This window comes from Pelobates fuscus, chromosome 3 (genome assembly GCF_036172605.1).
Source record: "Pelobates fuscus isolate aPelFus1 chromosome 3, aPelFus1.pri, whole genome shotgun sequence".
NCBI lineage: Eukaryota > Metazoa > Chordata > Amphibia > Anura > Pelobatidae > Pelobates > Pelobates fuscus.
The window spans coordinates 109962306-109979277 of NC_086319.1; the positions used below are offsets into that span (position 1 = coordinate 109962306).

General features: G+C 45.3%; 1 protein-coding gene across 2 annotated transcripts in view; it reads left to right on the top strand.

Annotated features, from left to right (window-relative positions):
• SEPTIN8 (septin 8) overlaps positions 1 to 16972 on the top strand; it is a 98648-nt gene that overhangs the window by 24462 nt on the left and 57214 nt on the right. For both annotated transcript variants that reach the window (XM_063447409.1, XM_063447410.1), the window contains exon 2: positions 12984 to 13098. In XM_063447409.1, the coding sequence (XP_063303479.1) occupies positions 12984 to 13098 (115 nt within the window). The remainder of the gene's footprint in view (positions 1 to 12983; positions 13099 to 16972) is intronic.

Genomic DNA, 16972 nt, shown 5'->3' on the forward strand with positions numbered 1-16972 from the left:
GCAAAAACAGCCAATGGGAAAGCATTGGATTGGCTAAAAATCTGCAATTCTGATGTCACCAAGAGGGTGGGGCCAGCGCCGGGGGACCCGTGCGGCGCTGGAAATAAAGAGTTTTTTTTTTTTTTAGTTCCTTTTAAGGGGGTTAAAGAGGGGCAAGCCACCCAAATGGTGGGTTTTGTACTATAGGGTCAGGAATACATGTTTGTGTTCCTGACCCTATAGTGTTCCTTTAATAAACTCAATATTCCATATTGCCTTAGGGTCATCAGGGATCAGTGTAGACTGGCTAGTAGGGATCGACCGATTATCAATAAAGATACAGATATTGGCAATAATACATATCAGGACCGCTGGCCGGGCTTGTCATGAGGGGGCCAAGCAAGCACTTACTTATCTTCCCAGCAGCTCCCTTCAGCTCCCCTGTGTAAATCTTGTGAGTCCTGCGGCTGTCAGAGCGTTGCCACAGGTTACCATGGCAACGCTCCACGTGGCACACAGGCTGCGTGATTTACACAGGGGAGCTTAAGGGAGCTGCTAGGAAGATAAGTGCTTGCTTGGCCCCTTTCTGCACAGTCTATGCCACTGGACCACCAGGGAATGCTATATCCCCCCACTCCCTGGCCAGGTAACAAGCAAGGAGGGGGGACAGTTAAAAAAAACAAACAAAAAAAAACACCCCACTTCCTCCCCCCATTTAACACAAATTGCATACCTACAGAAACACACACACACTCTGCATTATATACACACACACTACACAAACACACTGCATTCATTATATACACACTCTGCATTCATATACACACACACTACACAAACACTCTGCATTATATATACACACACACACACTGCATTCACTTTACACACACCACACAAACACACCCTGCATTCATTATATACACGCTGCATCCACTACACATACACACCGCTCCCCTGTCTAAACAGACTGCATCCACTACACGTGGCATGTATATGTTGTGCATTTACCTTTAGAAATAGTTTATTTTTTCAAAATGGTAAATGTTCAGAATATCGGTAAGTTTATTGGCTATCGGCCTGAAAGTTCAGATTATTAGTATCTGCTCTAAAAAATCAATATCGGTCGATCCCTACTGGCTAGGTATAGTGATGAAGTGGCTGAAGTCACTGTTCAGACACTGACAAATCAAAAAAGACTGCAGGGGGAGCAAGGACAAACCTCAGCCACACTCTGTTACTTACCCAGGATACACATCTGTGTGTGAGTAAAGTTTACTTTACAGAGCAGGAGATTAAAAACTTCTAAAGCAAGTTAACGTCTGCTTGAAAAATGAAACAATTTTTTTCACGCAGGCTGTGAGAGTCACAGCCAGGGAAGGTGTGGCTATGTCTGTATAAACAGAAGCAAAAGTGATTCAATTCCTAAATGGCAATGAATTTAGCAGTGAAGACTGCAGGGGCATAATCTATACACCAACATTTCTTAATTGCGCTAAAGTTGTTTTTGTGCCTAGTGTCCCCTTTAGAGGTTAAGTTGAATGTACTCTGAGAAATGCAAACTAGTTTGAGAGCCAGCTATAGGTGGTTGGTTTTATGGAGTGTCAAATATCTAATACAGTGCCTTCCGGAGGAACGTGCTGCATGAAGCTTTCTTTTGCTGGCAACCCATTTACTGGCAGTGTGCCTGACCATAGAATATTTAACCTCAAGGTTGCTGGAACATTTTATCACTTGGCAGCCAGATGTTTATGGATGAAGAAGAACCGTTTCCTGTGATCAGTACTGGCTTCAGTAGATTTTTGGCTACAGTACTCTATTTGACTGTATTTATTTATTATGCACAGCAGCCATAAAATCGGAGCTGTAGCTTTTCTGTTGCTAGGGAACAACTCCTATTTTATTTCAGCCTGTATATTCCAATTAATTTTCCATTGGTTCATTTGGGTTTACACTAGTTAAATAATAGAATATGTGGGTACCTGCCAAAGAATGAAAATCAAACCGCATTAGCAAGAAGTAAAGAAAAGCAAACGTGAAATTTATTTTATTTTTCTCCAGCTATGACTTTGAAAAATTGGAGCTATTTTATTCAACATGGGGTACCCTTCCATTTACATTCGTCACCACAATAAATAGATCTTAAAATAACCAATTGTTGCCTTGGTCAGGCCACTCCCATTATTGCTTCTTAGGCATTTGGCATGTCATATTTTTATGACAGATTAAGAGACTGTAAGTCATGTAGTGCACATCTTACTGTTGTGTCCTTAATAGATAAAATATTTAACCCCTTAAGGACATAACTTCTGGAATGAAAGGGAATCATGCCACGTCACACATGTCATGTGTCCTTAAGGGGTTAAAGGGACACTATAGTCACCCACACCACTTCAGCTCAATTACTTTTACCCTTTTTTAACCCTTCAGATGCAAGCATAGCAGTTTCAGAGAAACTGCTATGTTAACATTTGGGGTTAAGCCAGCCTCTAGTAGGTCTTCTGGACAGCAACTTGGGACGCTTCTGTGACGCTGGAGGCATATTATGCCTCCATCGCACAGAGGGTCCATAGGAAAGCATTGAGAAATTCTTTCCTATGGACACTTTGAATGCGCGCGCGGCACTTGCCGCGCATTCAGCTCCGCTGACATCGGCTGGGGAGAAGAGGTTACCGGCGCTGGAATAAGGTAAGTGGCTGAAGGTGGTTTTAACCCCTTCAGCGCCACGGGAGGGGGTCCCTGAGGGTTGGAGGCACCCTCAGAGCAATATAGTGTCAGGAAAACCGCTTTGTTTTCTTGACACTAGTGATCCTTTAACCTTGCTCTGTAGTTTCTTAGTTCTTAAACATCCTTATATATAAAAAAAAAAAATAATGGTTTCTGTGTACGTGTGTGTGTGTTTTTTATTATTTTATTTAATTATTTTAATGTTTGGAAAGTTACTTCTCCAGTGGCAGGATACATGTGTGTGTGATTTGTCTTTATTGGGAACCGTTGCTGAAACACACATTTGTTAAAAAGTGCAAAATGTAACAGATTAACAAGTAGGGATCTACCGATTTATGGGTCTGGACGATATTATCGGCCATTATTTGGTATTTTCGGCAATATTGGTATCGGCAAATAGAGATGCCGATAATACATACCAGGGGCCCGGCGGTTCTTACCTTCCCAGCAGCTCCCCTATCCAACTCTCGCGAGTCCCGCGGCTGTTAGAGCGTTGCCACTGGTTACCATGGCAACGCTCCACAGGGGAGTTGCTGGGAAGGTAAGTAAGCGCTTGCTGTGGGCCCCCACTGCACAGTCTAAGCCACCAGGGAATGCCATATCCCCCCTCCCTGGCCAAGTAAGAAGCAGGGAGGGGGTACTAAAATTAATATAAATAAATTTTATATATATATATATATATATATATATATATAATATTTGTGTACGGGATTATGAAAGGGGGCGCACATTTAAAGTGAGTGTAATATTGATAAATAATAGTCGGTTGAGGTGTGCCGAAACCGACGAGAGGTTAGGCCTGCAAAAAGAGGGCCCACCTGGATATAATGATATGAAAAGAGGGTGTGGTGGGAGGGGAATTTCCGGAATCGACGAAGACAGGTAAGCAGGGGGTTTGCTGGGTTTATATAGGCCATAAATCCCTCCCACAACTTCAGGCATACGCCTTCTATTTGTGTACGGGATTATGAAAGGGGGCGCACATTTAAAGTGAGTGTAATTTTGATAAATAATAGTCGGTTGAGGTGTGCCGAAACCGACGAGAGGTTAGGCCTGCAAAAAGAGGGCCAAAAAGTATGAACGTTTTATTTATTACCACAATAGCAACATTATTTAGACATATTGTAGAAAGAGAGTCTGATTTTTCTCTGGGTTTGGAACGTACCGGTTGTATGCCGAAGATTTCCGGCGTTTCCCTCTCTACGATATGTGTTGGCACTTGACTACTTGATGCCGCGGTGGCGGCCCCGATCCGGAATGAATGACCCAAGAAGGGATTTGGATTAAGGCCAAGTCTAAGTAATAATGAACGTATGTATAGCATAACTGTTATGTAGTGAGTGCTTAGAATGTATTTAATGGGGTATGTGGATAAGAAGGGAGTCTTGTTCGGGTAGAGAGTAAGCATGAAGTGCTGTATCCCTGTCCAGAATGGTTTGATGGTACTGTATGCTAGTTATGATGAGATGTGGCCAAAAGTTGTAACTGCAACCATGGTTTCTACAAAAATGATTGACTACGTTAAAATCGCGAACAAATACTTAGAACATGTCAAAAGCCCTACTATATATATATATATATATATATATATATATATATATATATATATATATATATATATATATATATATACACACATATTTATAAATTTTTTATTATTTCTAATTTTATATATATTTTTTTTTGTTTCTTGATAAACCTGCCTGAGCAAGAATCATTCAGTGAGCCAACAATTGGTTTAAAGCATGATTAGTAATTTGAACCACAGGGGGGTTTTGGGTAGCTCGTTCGCAGTAGGGTGCAGACCGAGAATTCCTGCAAATTAGAACGTTACAAAACGTCAGCTGCGTTATTAATATCCTGGAACAGGCATACAACAGATATAAAACCGTAATTCTACCAGCCAACCATGTGAGCTTCGTACGAAATACATAACAGACAGGGACTGAGAGCGGCCTTTGTTAACTATATCACAGGCCGCTAAGATAGCAGAATAACGCTTAACTATTTCACCCCCCCAATTCCACCCCAAGTGTGTGCTGCTGCCACAATGGGGAAGATTTCGAATAACGCTGAGGTGTTGTCGACGTTCTCTAGCGTATCCGCCTCAGGTGGCCAACTGTCATATACCCACTAGACCCCAAACAATGCCGCGTACCCGACTGAAGCTGCAGCGTCAGTCCAGATAACTGGGGAATCGTCTGAGATGGGGGAAAAGAACGATGACCTACCAGTCCATGAGGATAACGGCGAAAAATGGCGTACCCAAATGATTGAATGTGCACGTAGAACGTTGTGAACGGTAGGCGAGCCGAGACAAGTCTCTACTAGCAGTCGGGGATTTGAATTGTATTCGTTCGTACGCAATGAAGGATAAATGATGCCTTGATGACCGACATGAAACAAGTGGGAACTCTGGTCCACCCTGTCATATTAGAATGCTAACGCTTTTACCTGCATTGCCTTATATAATTTACGTAGACTTGATAATTGAGTGACAGTATGAGTCAACGTATGGCAAATTTAGAACTTAACGTACCGAAAAGCCCCTAATGGGCTGCCAGTTAATAACAGTATATTTGTAATGAATAAAACTGGAAGCAGTCATATGTACAGAAGCATATTGAGGACCTGATGATGGTCTGCAGCAAGGGGAATATGAATATTTATTAATTTAATTATTTTTTGCATTTTCATACTGCTAAAATTAATTATGAAGTATACCCTTAGTTCGTAAGTGAGTAACGTATTGAACGTATTGAACGCATGGAACATCCAAGTATGATAGTTCCGACATACTGCTTGAATTACTGTAAGGGTATATAGACTCACCTTTGAAACTAGAGCAATAACGAGGCGGGAAACAAACCGCTAAGATACCTGGTCGGATCATCCGTCCTGTAACGTAGTGGGTCTGCACAACGGGGTCTGCAGGTGCGGCCCCCCCAAAGTGCTACGTGTGTGTGCGCGCGCGCGTGTGCTGGCTGACTAGCTAGTGCCGCCATGCGGCGAAACAATTACTCTAGGTTGGTGACAGGTGAGGCCCTGCTAATTGCCAAGCGGCTTGAGAGGCTCTATCTATGCGTTGGCGCAAGGGGATAGCGTGGCCACTGAGCGTTGTGGCGGGGTGTCGGCCTCTCGGTGACAGTTAACATAAGATAGACTGGGAGTGACAGGTGAGGCCCTCTCTATGCCACAATGCGAGGCGACTAACTATGATTTGGCCCGAGGGGCGTAGTACCTCCGAGTATGAGGATGGGTGTTGGCCTCGCGGGACCACTAACCTAAGGCGAAGAAGCCAGGGGGAATGATAACTAGTGGACACCTAGGAACCTAACAGCCAGCCATTGCTGCTAAGAGGGAAGGTTAGTTAGTGAGAGAGAGGACGTACCATGGGATGAAACATGAGGGATAATGAAGTAGAATTGTAAGGCTGGCCGTAGCTGGAGTGCCCTGCGAGCGTGTCGGGTCCAGATGGACAGTATTTTTTTTTTTTTTTTTTTATTATATAACGTATACCGTAGTGGAAAGAACGACCCTGCTAACAGGTTCGAGCTTTGGTGTTTAGCGATCTTGTAAAAGTGTGTAAAAGCGTACAATTGTGCACAACACCCTACCTACTGCCATTACGTGACGACACCAAAACTACCGTATGACATTATAATGTGACACAATAACCATTACACAATTCATATTGCGACTACAACACCATAATTAACCGTACGATAACGATTAACCATACCATATCTACAGATGGTAGAGACGAATTGTTGAAAACGTGATGCGATCGGGCCAACGTATGGTTACTGCGTAGGTAATTGAATGAAATGAAACTTGGATCCATCGAGAATTGAATGGTCTCTGGAGGTTTTGATGCGTGTATATGTGGGCGACGTCGCACTTTCGTGCCACTTATGAGGATCCTGTCAGGCTTATCCTGGTAGGGTGATGACTTGAAACAAGTGAGATTTATTCAGTACAGGTTACCAGAAGGGAATGCGTGAATTTTAGATAGGTTCCGAGGCCTATCTCTTTAAGTAATGTGGTGTATTTAACCCAGTAAGGCCCAATAGCAATCAGGAACAGTAACTGTACGACCCTTACAGGAGGAAAACTTACATAATTGTCGTCTTATTTATGTACAGCCTAGCGTAATTAGGAACATGAGATGCCGGAGACAGGAGTAGAGCGAAATTAAGACTTAGTAACCCCCTCATACATCAGTATTCACAACGCCGTATAAACGGAATGAACTAGAACTGCTAGGTATGAGGCAGTTCATACGAATAACGAAAGTCTGTGCGAAAGAGTGACCGTGTATACCAATGGAAAACAAAAGCGTTTATGCGAACGGATAACATACGAAAGTTTAACTGAAACGCCAGTTAGCAATGCACAAGGCGGAATCCAAGCATAATCATACCCTGATTAGCATACTTGTACATTTATAAACCACATTAGCTACACTTTGAGGAGAAATACTTTAATAAAATTATACCTTAACTGCCGTCGAGACAAACTGAATTCGTATATTTTAGACAGTAGAAAAACAAGGACGTTTTCAAAGAGTGACACAATAAATGCTCCGACATTGAAAGCTTTACCAGCGCTGTTACAACCAGAGTTTCGCTTCTACTGCAAAGCCAGCAAGTTAAAGTAAAACCGATTATAACTCCCATACGAAAGTAACGAACGGAACCATGAAAGAAAACAAATTGCCAAATAAACGAACACTTGCCATCCATTAACTGAAATGCACCAAGCAACATTGAAAAACCGTGAGGTAGCGCTATTAGTGAAACAAATTGACTAGTATACAAAAGCTGAAAATAAACCAAATGCGGGGAATAGCAGTGCTATAGCTGTATAATAGGGAATGCAGCACTAACAGGGAGATGACCACGAAAAAATTTTTTTGGGGGGGGGGGCAGGGGCTACCTCTGTAAATGGAGTAGTGTATTTAACCAAGAAGGCACCTGTTGCAATCATTGACCGAATGTGTAAAAAACTTTAACAGGAGGGAAGAAAATGAACAAATTGACAACCTATTAAAACACAGCCTTGTGTAAATCGGACTAATGAGATGCAGCAGCAGAGCATAAATAAAACTTAACATGACATACCCATGTAGCAAAGCACCTTACTGTATAAGTTACACAGTGAATGTAACCATGTGCCATCCTGACAAGGGTACTGCTGTACGTTTTAACTCAGGCATAAATAACAAGCAAACGCTGTATTTAACGAAAACTGACATTGACCAGTTAGGTACCGGAAGGATTCAACGTGAGCCATGTAGATGAAAGAAACCGTGTAGCTGAACGTGTGAGCAGGAAAGATGCTGTATAACTTACGATATAGCCGTTCGTGTGTTAGCTACCCACGTAATACTCACGAACACAAAGCAGAGAGATATGCAGACGGACTGCCGGCGGGCGAGAAAATGCTTGGAAGACGAATGAGCCCGTTCATACGGGTGAAAATTACTTACAGTTAACAGCAGAACTCGACGAATGCCTCGGTCCGTGTGTTATACTCACGAAACTAGTGGTACAGTTTCCCGACAGTATTTTTTGGCGCGTCGCGAAAATATGACGTCAGAGGTCTCCCTGACCGGAAGAGAAGGCGTGAATTTCCGGAATCGACGAAGACAGGTAAGCAGGGGGTTTGCTGGGTTTATATAGGCCATAAATCCCTCCCACAACTTCAGGCATACGCCTTCTATATATCTCCTTTATCTATGGATTAAATACAAGTTTCCCTTTGATAGAATTATCAATTTCATCCTGGTTTGGATGGACTTGATTGGTTGAGAAGAGGACAAGGACAAGCCGAATTAGGGAATAAGAGGCTTACTGTGGGTTTGCCCAAGGACCGAAGTAAGTGTCACACCATTCAACAACTGTTTTACTCCTTACCATTGCATGGCACCATGAGGCTCCTGGAACCAGAACTCTAAACACGACGCTTCTAACAACTCATTGCCATGTTGATGGTGCCAAAAACAAAAAAATAATGTTGTAAAATATATGTAGTTTGTGTAAAATGGGGTGGGGGGGAGGCATTTTTTTTTTTTTAAATATTATAAATATATCTAAAAATTTTAATATTAAAAAAAATAAAAATGCCTCCCCCACCCCATTTTACACAAATTACATACCTACAGAAACACACACACACTGCATTATATACTCTTTAAACTGCATTCCCTTTACGCAAACTGCACACACTGCATTCCCTTTACACTGCATTCTCTTTACGCAAACTGCACACACTGCATTCCCTTTACACTGCATTCCCTTTACGCACACCACACACACACACAGCTCCCCTGTCTAAACACACTGCATCCACTACATGTGGCATGTATATTTTGTGCATTTAACTTTAGAAATAGTTTATTTTTCAAAATGGTAAATGTACAGAATATCGGTAAGCTATCGGCCTGAAAGTTCAGAGTATCGGCTCTAAAAAAATCAATATCAGTCTATATCCTCTAACAAGCAGCACTACTGTACAAGTAAATCGTGCCTACTTAGAACATATACAGAAAACCTACAGTGTGTATGTATAATAACCACACAAAACTATAAACATGACATAATATCCTTGCTTGATTCTAAATAAAGGGGCATTCTAAACACCATAACCACTGTGGCTCAAAGTTCTCGGGTGCAGTCTGACGTAAATCTGTCATACTGTACAAATGACTGGAGACTTGACTTGCTGTGTCCGGGTCTCTGGTCCATCTGGTTTGACTTGGTTTGATAAAGCAGAAATTTATACTACCAAATTTACAGTGTTCATTGTTTGGAGAGCCAGTAAATAAAGACATTGTAATGATTATGGTTCTGTTAGACTGCAGGTGCTGTTTTAATTGTGGTCAGGGCTGCCATCTAAAATCCCAAGCAGTGTTTTAAACGAACAAAAAAAGTAAATATTTTTTAAAAATGTAAAACGTCCTCTTGCTTATTGCACCATAGACGCTTTACTTGCATTTAAATAGCGATTTTCTCCTAATATTCATTGGAATGACAAATGCTGTATTTGTAGGCTTAATGCTCTTGACCTTGATTGACATTGAAGGATGCTGCCTCCAAACATGAAAGAAAAGAATGCTTTATGAGTAGGCTAGCTAGCTCAAGCCTACTCGTAAATTTGCCATCGGCACAATGTATGCATAGTGCACTCTAGCATAGACAGAGGAGACTTTGCCTTCCAAATTTCAGTTGTGTAGCACAGCAGGACTTCAAGCAACTCCTATGCTAAGAGTAGAGTTTAACATTTGTTTTCTAGCCTTTTTACATGGAAGATTACCGTAGATTGGGTTTATATAGTCAGGCTGGGTTTTTAAAGTGACACGGTCACACACCCAGTCCCCTGAAAAACAAGTATTTCATAAAGATAAACTGTTTGAGAAGAACTCCTTGACTATATGGGAATTTCACTTAATTTCAACCCAGTCAAGAGATATACAGAGACAATTTAGGGACTACTTTGTCTCTGTATGTTTACTACACCTGACACTTTTAGATACTGGCTGTCTAGAACCGTCTCCCCCCACCCCCCCCTCCTCCCCTACCTTGCACAGGTATATGTTCAGGTAAGGAGAACTCACATTTGCCTCCACCGGACCACTATAATAAAGCTTATTACTTGCAGCTATTCCTCCACTTCCATAGGGAGAATTGGAGAGATAGCGTGCAGCAATTGCCCTGTTGCACCACCTCATAGAAATATATTTCTGTGGGGAGTGTTCCACATCTCCATGCAAACTGTGGAGCTGCCAACATTGGCCCTGAAATCTTTGCAGTTCTGCATCCAGGAAACCCCTCTAGTGACTCTGAGTGACAGCCCGTAGAGGTGGCATTAGGCAGCCATCTAAATGCTCTTTTCTCAGAAAACTCAGTTACATTAAGCTGCAGTGCTTCTGGTGCCTACAGTGTCCCTTTAAGTAGATAACATGTGGAGAACTATTTGTTACATTATACAGATGACACTCGGTGACAGAAGCCCAAGGTTTAGCATTCTGTATAGACGCAAATCACTTTTGTCTTTACAAATAAGCTCTATATATAGACCATATTTTCTCACAATATGTCTGTAGAGACCTACTGAAAAGGATATTCACTGAAGTGAACATTTACATGTTTTGTTAGAATCATGATTATTTTTCATGCAACTGTAGCCAGTTGATATACAATACCCCAGCATGTTTTAACTCATGACAATGTTTTTTAAAATGTTCCAGCTATTTTTAAATGCTAGTATTAGAAAAAGGATGCATCTGATTTTAACATCTCCACATTAGGCTGTATAGCATTGGTGTGGATGTGCCAGGGATGCAATGCGTTATTAGTAACGTATGGAGGCAATGGTTTATATCAGCCTGATGCCAGGCAGCCTGTACGTGGAATGCTGCCAAAAATGTCCTTCACTAACCTGGCACAGCAAAATTACATTGATCATTATTCACTTTGAAGTTTTGGATGGATTTTGCACAACTTCTCAGGATACCAGAGAAAATCTGGATGCCTTCTAGATCAGTTGGCAGGTGTGATGGCACCATAACAACTAAAAAGTTCCATGAATGCCCCCTGAAAGTACATGTATGAGGTTTACAACCTACTATAAATATAAAGTATTATAGCTAGATTTTTCGGCTCATACTAAATTTTCCCCAACATTGCAACCAATGAACCTGTCACGAAGTAACATTCCCTCTTATGTTAAAGTACACTTGTGACATACTGAAACACAAACATGAAACACAAACATGAGGGGGGCATAATAAGGGGTTTCAAAAATAAATTAATAAAACTGACTTTCATTGTCTCAGCTAGATAGTTACCCCATCCCCTTTCTTTTCTTGCTAACAATGATAGAATTCCTTAATTTTGTAATCCTTTGGAGTAGTGCAGTATTAAAGGGACTATCCAAGCCGATGGCAGCGTATCCTCTTTGCATATATTCTTTCTAGGAAACTTGGAGGTTTTTTCCACTTTGTCTGTCTGGGCCTAAAATTAGATCGCTTTTTTTTTTTTTTTTGTCATGGCGTCTGTGGACTGCAATGATTTGTTTAATATTGGTCAAACTGTAAACCTCCTTTTTAATCAAATACCTCACAAGGTGAACTATTACTCAACTGGTTATGCACATGAACACTTCATACACGTGTTCACCCTCTCTAACTGGCTCCTTCACAGATAACTTTTATCTGTAAAAGAGCTAGTGATGTTTCTATAGCTCCATTCGTGAGATACGTATGACTTGAGCTATTGGTAAGCTGATCAGGCAGCAGCTACTTCTGTCTGTTTGGGCTGCATTTTTCATGCTTTCGCATGAATGAGACTCTTGGCATTATCTACTACGCATTATCTAATCCTCTTATGGGCACAGACTTTAAAGGGGACGCTCTTAACTGGTCAGTGGCAGCTTGGCTCAAACCTTTCTCATACTGCTAAGAGGAAGTGAGCATGGAGGCAGGAGTGCTGGGCATTGGTGCCCCAACTTCATTGTTAACCCATTGCAAGACTGTTTAACCTCTGAAGTTAAATGACACCTCCTATGCCCACGACAATTTATAGGAACACTCCCACCCCCAGATCTACATAAGCGTGTTTTACTGCTAAATATTTAATGTTCTTTTAGAAAAAAATGTACATTATTGGAAAATGTTTAAAAAGGTGATTACAATGTTTTTGTGAGTCAACTGTATTGTTTCCAGAGAAGTGATGGTTCAACCTTGGTGGTGCATATATATTTAATTCTGCAGGATTCAACCTTGATTCTGAATATTCTGTTGGGTTTGATACAGAGTGGTCAAACCATACCCTCACAAATACAATAAAAATAATGCACATAATTATTTCATTCAGTGAAATTCAATTTGTTCAGATCTCTCTCTATCTTGTTTTTTTTTTTGGGGGGGGGGTTCGTGTATAATTTAAATTGCTAAACTGCAAGCCCTTTTCTAATTTATGCGCTCTGCAGGCTGTCTATTTAAGATCTGCACTAAAGATCAGATTTTTCCTGCTGATGTCTCTCTTGTAATTACTAGTATGTCTGGAATGTAGCATATCAAAACAGAGCAGGAACTCTGGATGGGGTCTTTGAGGTTCTAGTGTACATAGCCAGTGTCTGCTTGTGTATCTCACTAATATGGTAACTAACACTTTCCTAGTACAATAATTTGCTGTTGAGTGTCTTGTGTTGTAGTTATTGATTTTTTTTTTTTTTTTTTAAATTAATTTCTCCCTCTTTGGTCTTTCCTATATTAGGATGAAGACAAACGCATGCTCGCTTTGGGAGGCCACGTGGGGTTCGACAGCCTTCCAGATCAGCTTGTTAGTAAATCTGTAACCCAGGGGTTCTGCTTTAACATCCTGTGCGTGGGTAAGTTCCTTTTCGGTCTGAGAATTTGTTGTATCTGCATTTATGGAAGGGCAAATTTATATCCTAGTCATAAAACCTATTTATGTTCCACCTATTATTGTATTATTGTTGTAGAAACAGAGAGAATATATTGGGGATTGACAGATATTGTTTTGTTTTTGTTTTTTTAGAGCAGATACCGATAATCTGGAAACTTTCAGGCAGATTGCCGATAGCTTACCGATATTCTGTACATTTACCATTTTGAAAAAAAAGAAAATGTCTACACAAATCTACTGTTAACTGAACATGATTATGAAATTTTTCTTTCTTTTTTTTTTTTTTTTTACTGCAAATCTTTTTTTTTTTTTTTCATTAAGTGGTAAATGCACAACATGTACCTGCCAGTCAGATTTGTTTTATGTTTTCAAGAATGTTTGTGTGCAGTGAGTATTTGAATAATAAATGCAGTGTGTTTGTGTTTGTGTAGTGGATGCAGTGTGTGTGTGTTACCTGTCTCTTAGTGCCCATCCATTCACCTTAATGTTTCTCTCTTCTCTTTTAGTGGTCCCCCCCCCCCTCTACCCCAGTGTTCCTTCTCCCTCCCCTCCCCTGTACCTTAGTGCCCTCCCTTAATGTTCCTCTCTCTCGCCCCTAGTGTCCCCCCCCTCCTCCCCTGTCCCATAGTGTTCTCCCCTGCCCCGTGGTGTTCTCCCCTGCCCCGTGGTGTTCTTTCCTACTCCCCCCCCCCCCCCCACCCCGTCCCATAGTGGTTTTCCCCACCACCCACCACCCCGTCCCATAGTGGTTTTCCCCACCCCCCACCACCCCGTCCCATAGTGGTTTCCCCCCACCCACCACCCCGTCCCATAGTGGTTTTCCCCCCCGGTCCCATAGTGGTTTTCCCCCCCGGTCCCATAGTGGTTTTCCCCCCCGGTCCCATAGTGGTTTTCCCCCCCGGTCCCATAGTGGTTTTCCCCCCCGGTCCCATAGTGGTTTTCCCCCCCCGTCCCATAGTGGTTTTCCCCCCCCGTCCCATAGTGGTTTTCCCCCCCCGTCCCATAGTGGTTTCCCCCCCCCCCGTCCCATAGTGGTTTCCCCCCCCGTCCCATAGTGGTTTCCCCCCCCCCCGTCCCATAGTGGTTTTCCCCCCCCGTCCCATAGTGGTTTTTCCCCCCCGTCCCATAGTGGTTTTCCCCCCCGTCCCATAGTGGTTTTCCCCCCCGTCCCATAGTGGTTCCCCCCCGTCCCATAGTGGTTCCCCCCCCCGTCCCATAGTGGTTCCCCCCCCCGTCCCATAGTGGTTCCCCCCCCCGTCCCATAGTGGTTTCCCCCCCCCGTCCCATAGTGGTTTCTCCCCCCCCCCGTCCCATAGTGGTTTCTCCCCCCCCCGTCCCATAGTGGTTTCTCCCCCCCCCGTCCCATAGTGGTTTCTCCCCCCCCCGTCCCATAGTGGTTTCTCCCCCCCCCGTCCCATAGTGGTTCCCCCCCCCCCCGTCCCATAGTGGTTTCCCCCCCCCCCGTCCCATAGTGGTTCCCCCCCCGTCCCATAGTGGTTCCCCCCCCCCCGTCCCATAGTGGTTCCCCCCCCCCGTCCCATAGTGGTTTCCCCCCCCGTCCCATAGTGGTTTCCCCCCCCCGTCCCATAGTGGTTTCCCCCCCCCGTCCCATAGTGGTTTCCCCTCCCCCCCGTCCCATAGTGGTTTCCCCTCCCCCCCGTCCCATAGTGGTTTCCCCTCCCCCCCGTCCCATAGTGGTTTCCCCTCCCCCCCGTCCCATAGTGGTTTCCCCCCCCCCCCCCGTCCCATAGTGGTTTCCCCCCCCGTCCCATAGTGGTTTCCTCCCCCGTCCCATAGTGGTTTCCCCCCCCGTCCCATAGTGGTTTCCCCCCCCGTCCCATAGTGGTTCCCCCCCCCGTCCCATAGTGGTTCCCCCCCCCGTCCCATAGTGGTTCCCCCCCCCGTCCCATAGTGGTTCCCCCCCCCGTCCCATAGTGGTTTCCCCCCCCCGTCCCATAGTGGTTTCCCCCCCCCCCGTCCCATAGTGGTTTCCCCCCCCCCGTCCCATAGTGGTTTCCCCCCCCCCCGTCCCATAGTGGTTTCCCCCCCCCCGTCCCATAGTGGTTTCTCCCCCCCCCCGTCCCATAGTGGTTTCTCCCCCCCCCGTCCCATAGTGGTTTCCCCCCCCCCGTCCCATAGTGGTTCCCCCCCCCCCCGTCCCATAGTGGTTTCCCCCCCCCCGTCCCATAGTGGTTTTCCCCCCCCGTCCCATAGTGGTTTTTCCCCCCCCCGTCCCATAGTGGTTTTCCCCCCCGTCCCATAGTGGTTTTCCCCCCCGTCCCATAGTGGTTTTCCCCCCCGTCCCATAGTGGTTTTCCCCCCCGTCCCATAGTGGTTTTCCCCCCCGTCCCATAGTGGTTTTTCCCCCCCGTCCCATAGTGGTTTTTCCCCCCCGTCCCATAGTGGTTTTTCCCCCCCCGTCCCATAGTGGTTTTTCCCCCCCCGTCCCATAGTGGTTTTTCCCCCCCCGTCCCATAGTGGTTTCTCCCCCCCCGTCCCATAGTGGTTTCCCCCCCCCCGTCCCATAGTGGTTCCCCCCCCCCCCGTCCCATAGTGGTTTCCCCCCCCCCGTCCCATAGTGGTTTTCCCCCCCCGTCCCATAGTGGTTTTTCCCCCCCCCGTCCCATAGTGGTTTTCCCCCCCGTCCCATAGTGGTTTTCCCCCCCGTCCCATAGTGGTTTTCCCCCCCGTCCCATAGTGGTTTTCCCCCCCGTCCCATAGTGGTTTTCCCCCCCGTCCCATAGTGGTTTTTCCCCCCCGTCCCATAGTGGTTTTTCCCCCCCCGTCCCATAGTGGTTTTTCCCCCCCCGTCCCATAGTGGTTTTTCCCCCCCCGTCCCATAGTGGTTTTTCCCCCCCCGTCCCATAGTGGTTTTTCCCCCCCCGTCCCATAGTGGTTTTTCCCCCCCGTCCCATAGTGGTTTTTCCCCCCCCGTCCCATAGTGGTTTTTCCCCCCCCGTCCCATAGTGGTTTTTCCCCCCCCGTCCCATAGTGGTTTTTCCCCCCCCGTCCCATAGTGGTTTTTCCCCCCCCGTCCCATAGTGGTTTTTCCCCCCCCGTCCCATAGTGGTTTTTCCCCCCCGTCCCATAGTGGTTTTTCCCCCCCGTCCCATAGTGGTTTTTCCCCCCCCGTCCCATAGTGGTTTTTCCCCCCCGTCCCATAGTGGTTTTTCCCCCCCGTCCCATAGTGGTTTTTCCCCCCCGTCCCATAGTGGTTTTTCCCCCCCGTCCCATAGTGGTTTTTCCCCCCCGTCCCATAGTGGTTTTTCCCCCCCGTCCCATAGTGGTTTTTCCCCCCCGTCCCATAGTGGTTTTTCCCCCCCGTCCCATAGTGGTTTTTCCCCCCCGTCCCATAGTGGTTTTTCCCCCCCGTCCCATAGTGGTTTTTCCCCCCCGTCCCATAGTGGTTTTTCCCCCCCGTCCCATAGTGGTTTTTCCCCCCCGTCCCATAGTGGTTTTTCCCCCCCGTCCCATAGTGGTTTTTCCCCCCCGTCCCATAGTGGTTTTTCCCCCCCGTCCCATAGTGGTTTTTCCCCCCCGTCCCATAGTGGTTTTTCCCCCCCGTCCCATAGTGGTTTTTCCCCCCCGTCCCATAGTGGTTTTTCCCCCCCGTCCCATAGTGGTTTTTCCCCCCCGTCCCATAGTGGTTTTTCCCCCCCGTCCCATAGTGGTTTTTCCCCCCCGTCCCATAGTGGTTTTTCCCCCCCGTCCCATAGTGGTTTTTCCCCCCCGTCCCATAGTGGTTTTTCCCCCCCGTCCCATAGTGGTTTTTCCCCCCCGTCCCATAGTGGTTTTTCCCCCCCGTCCCATAGTGGTTTTTCCCCCCCGTCCCATAG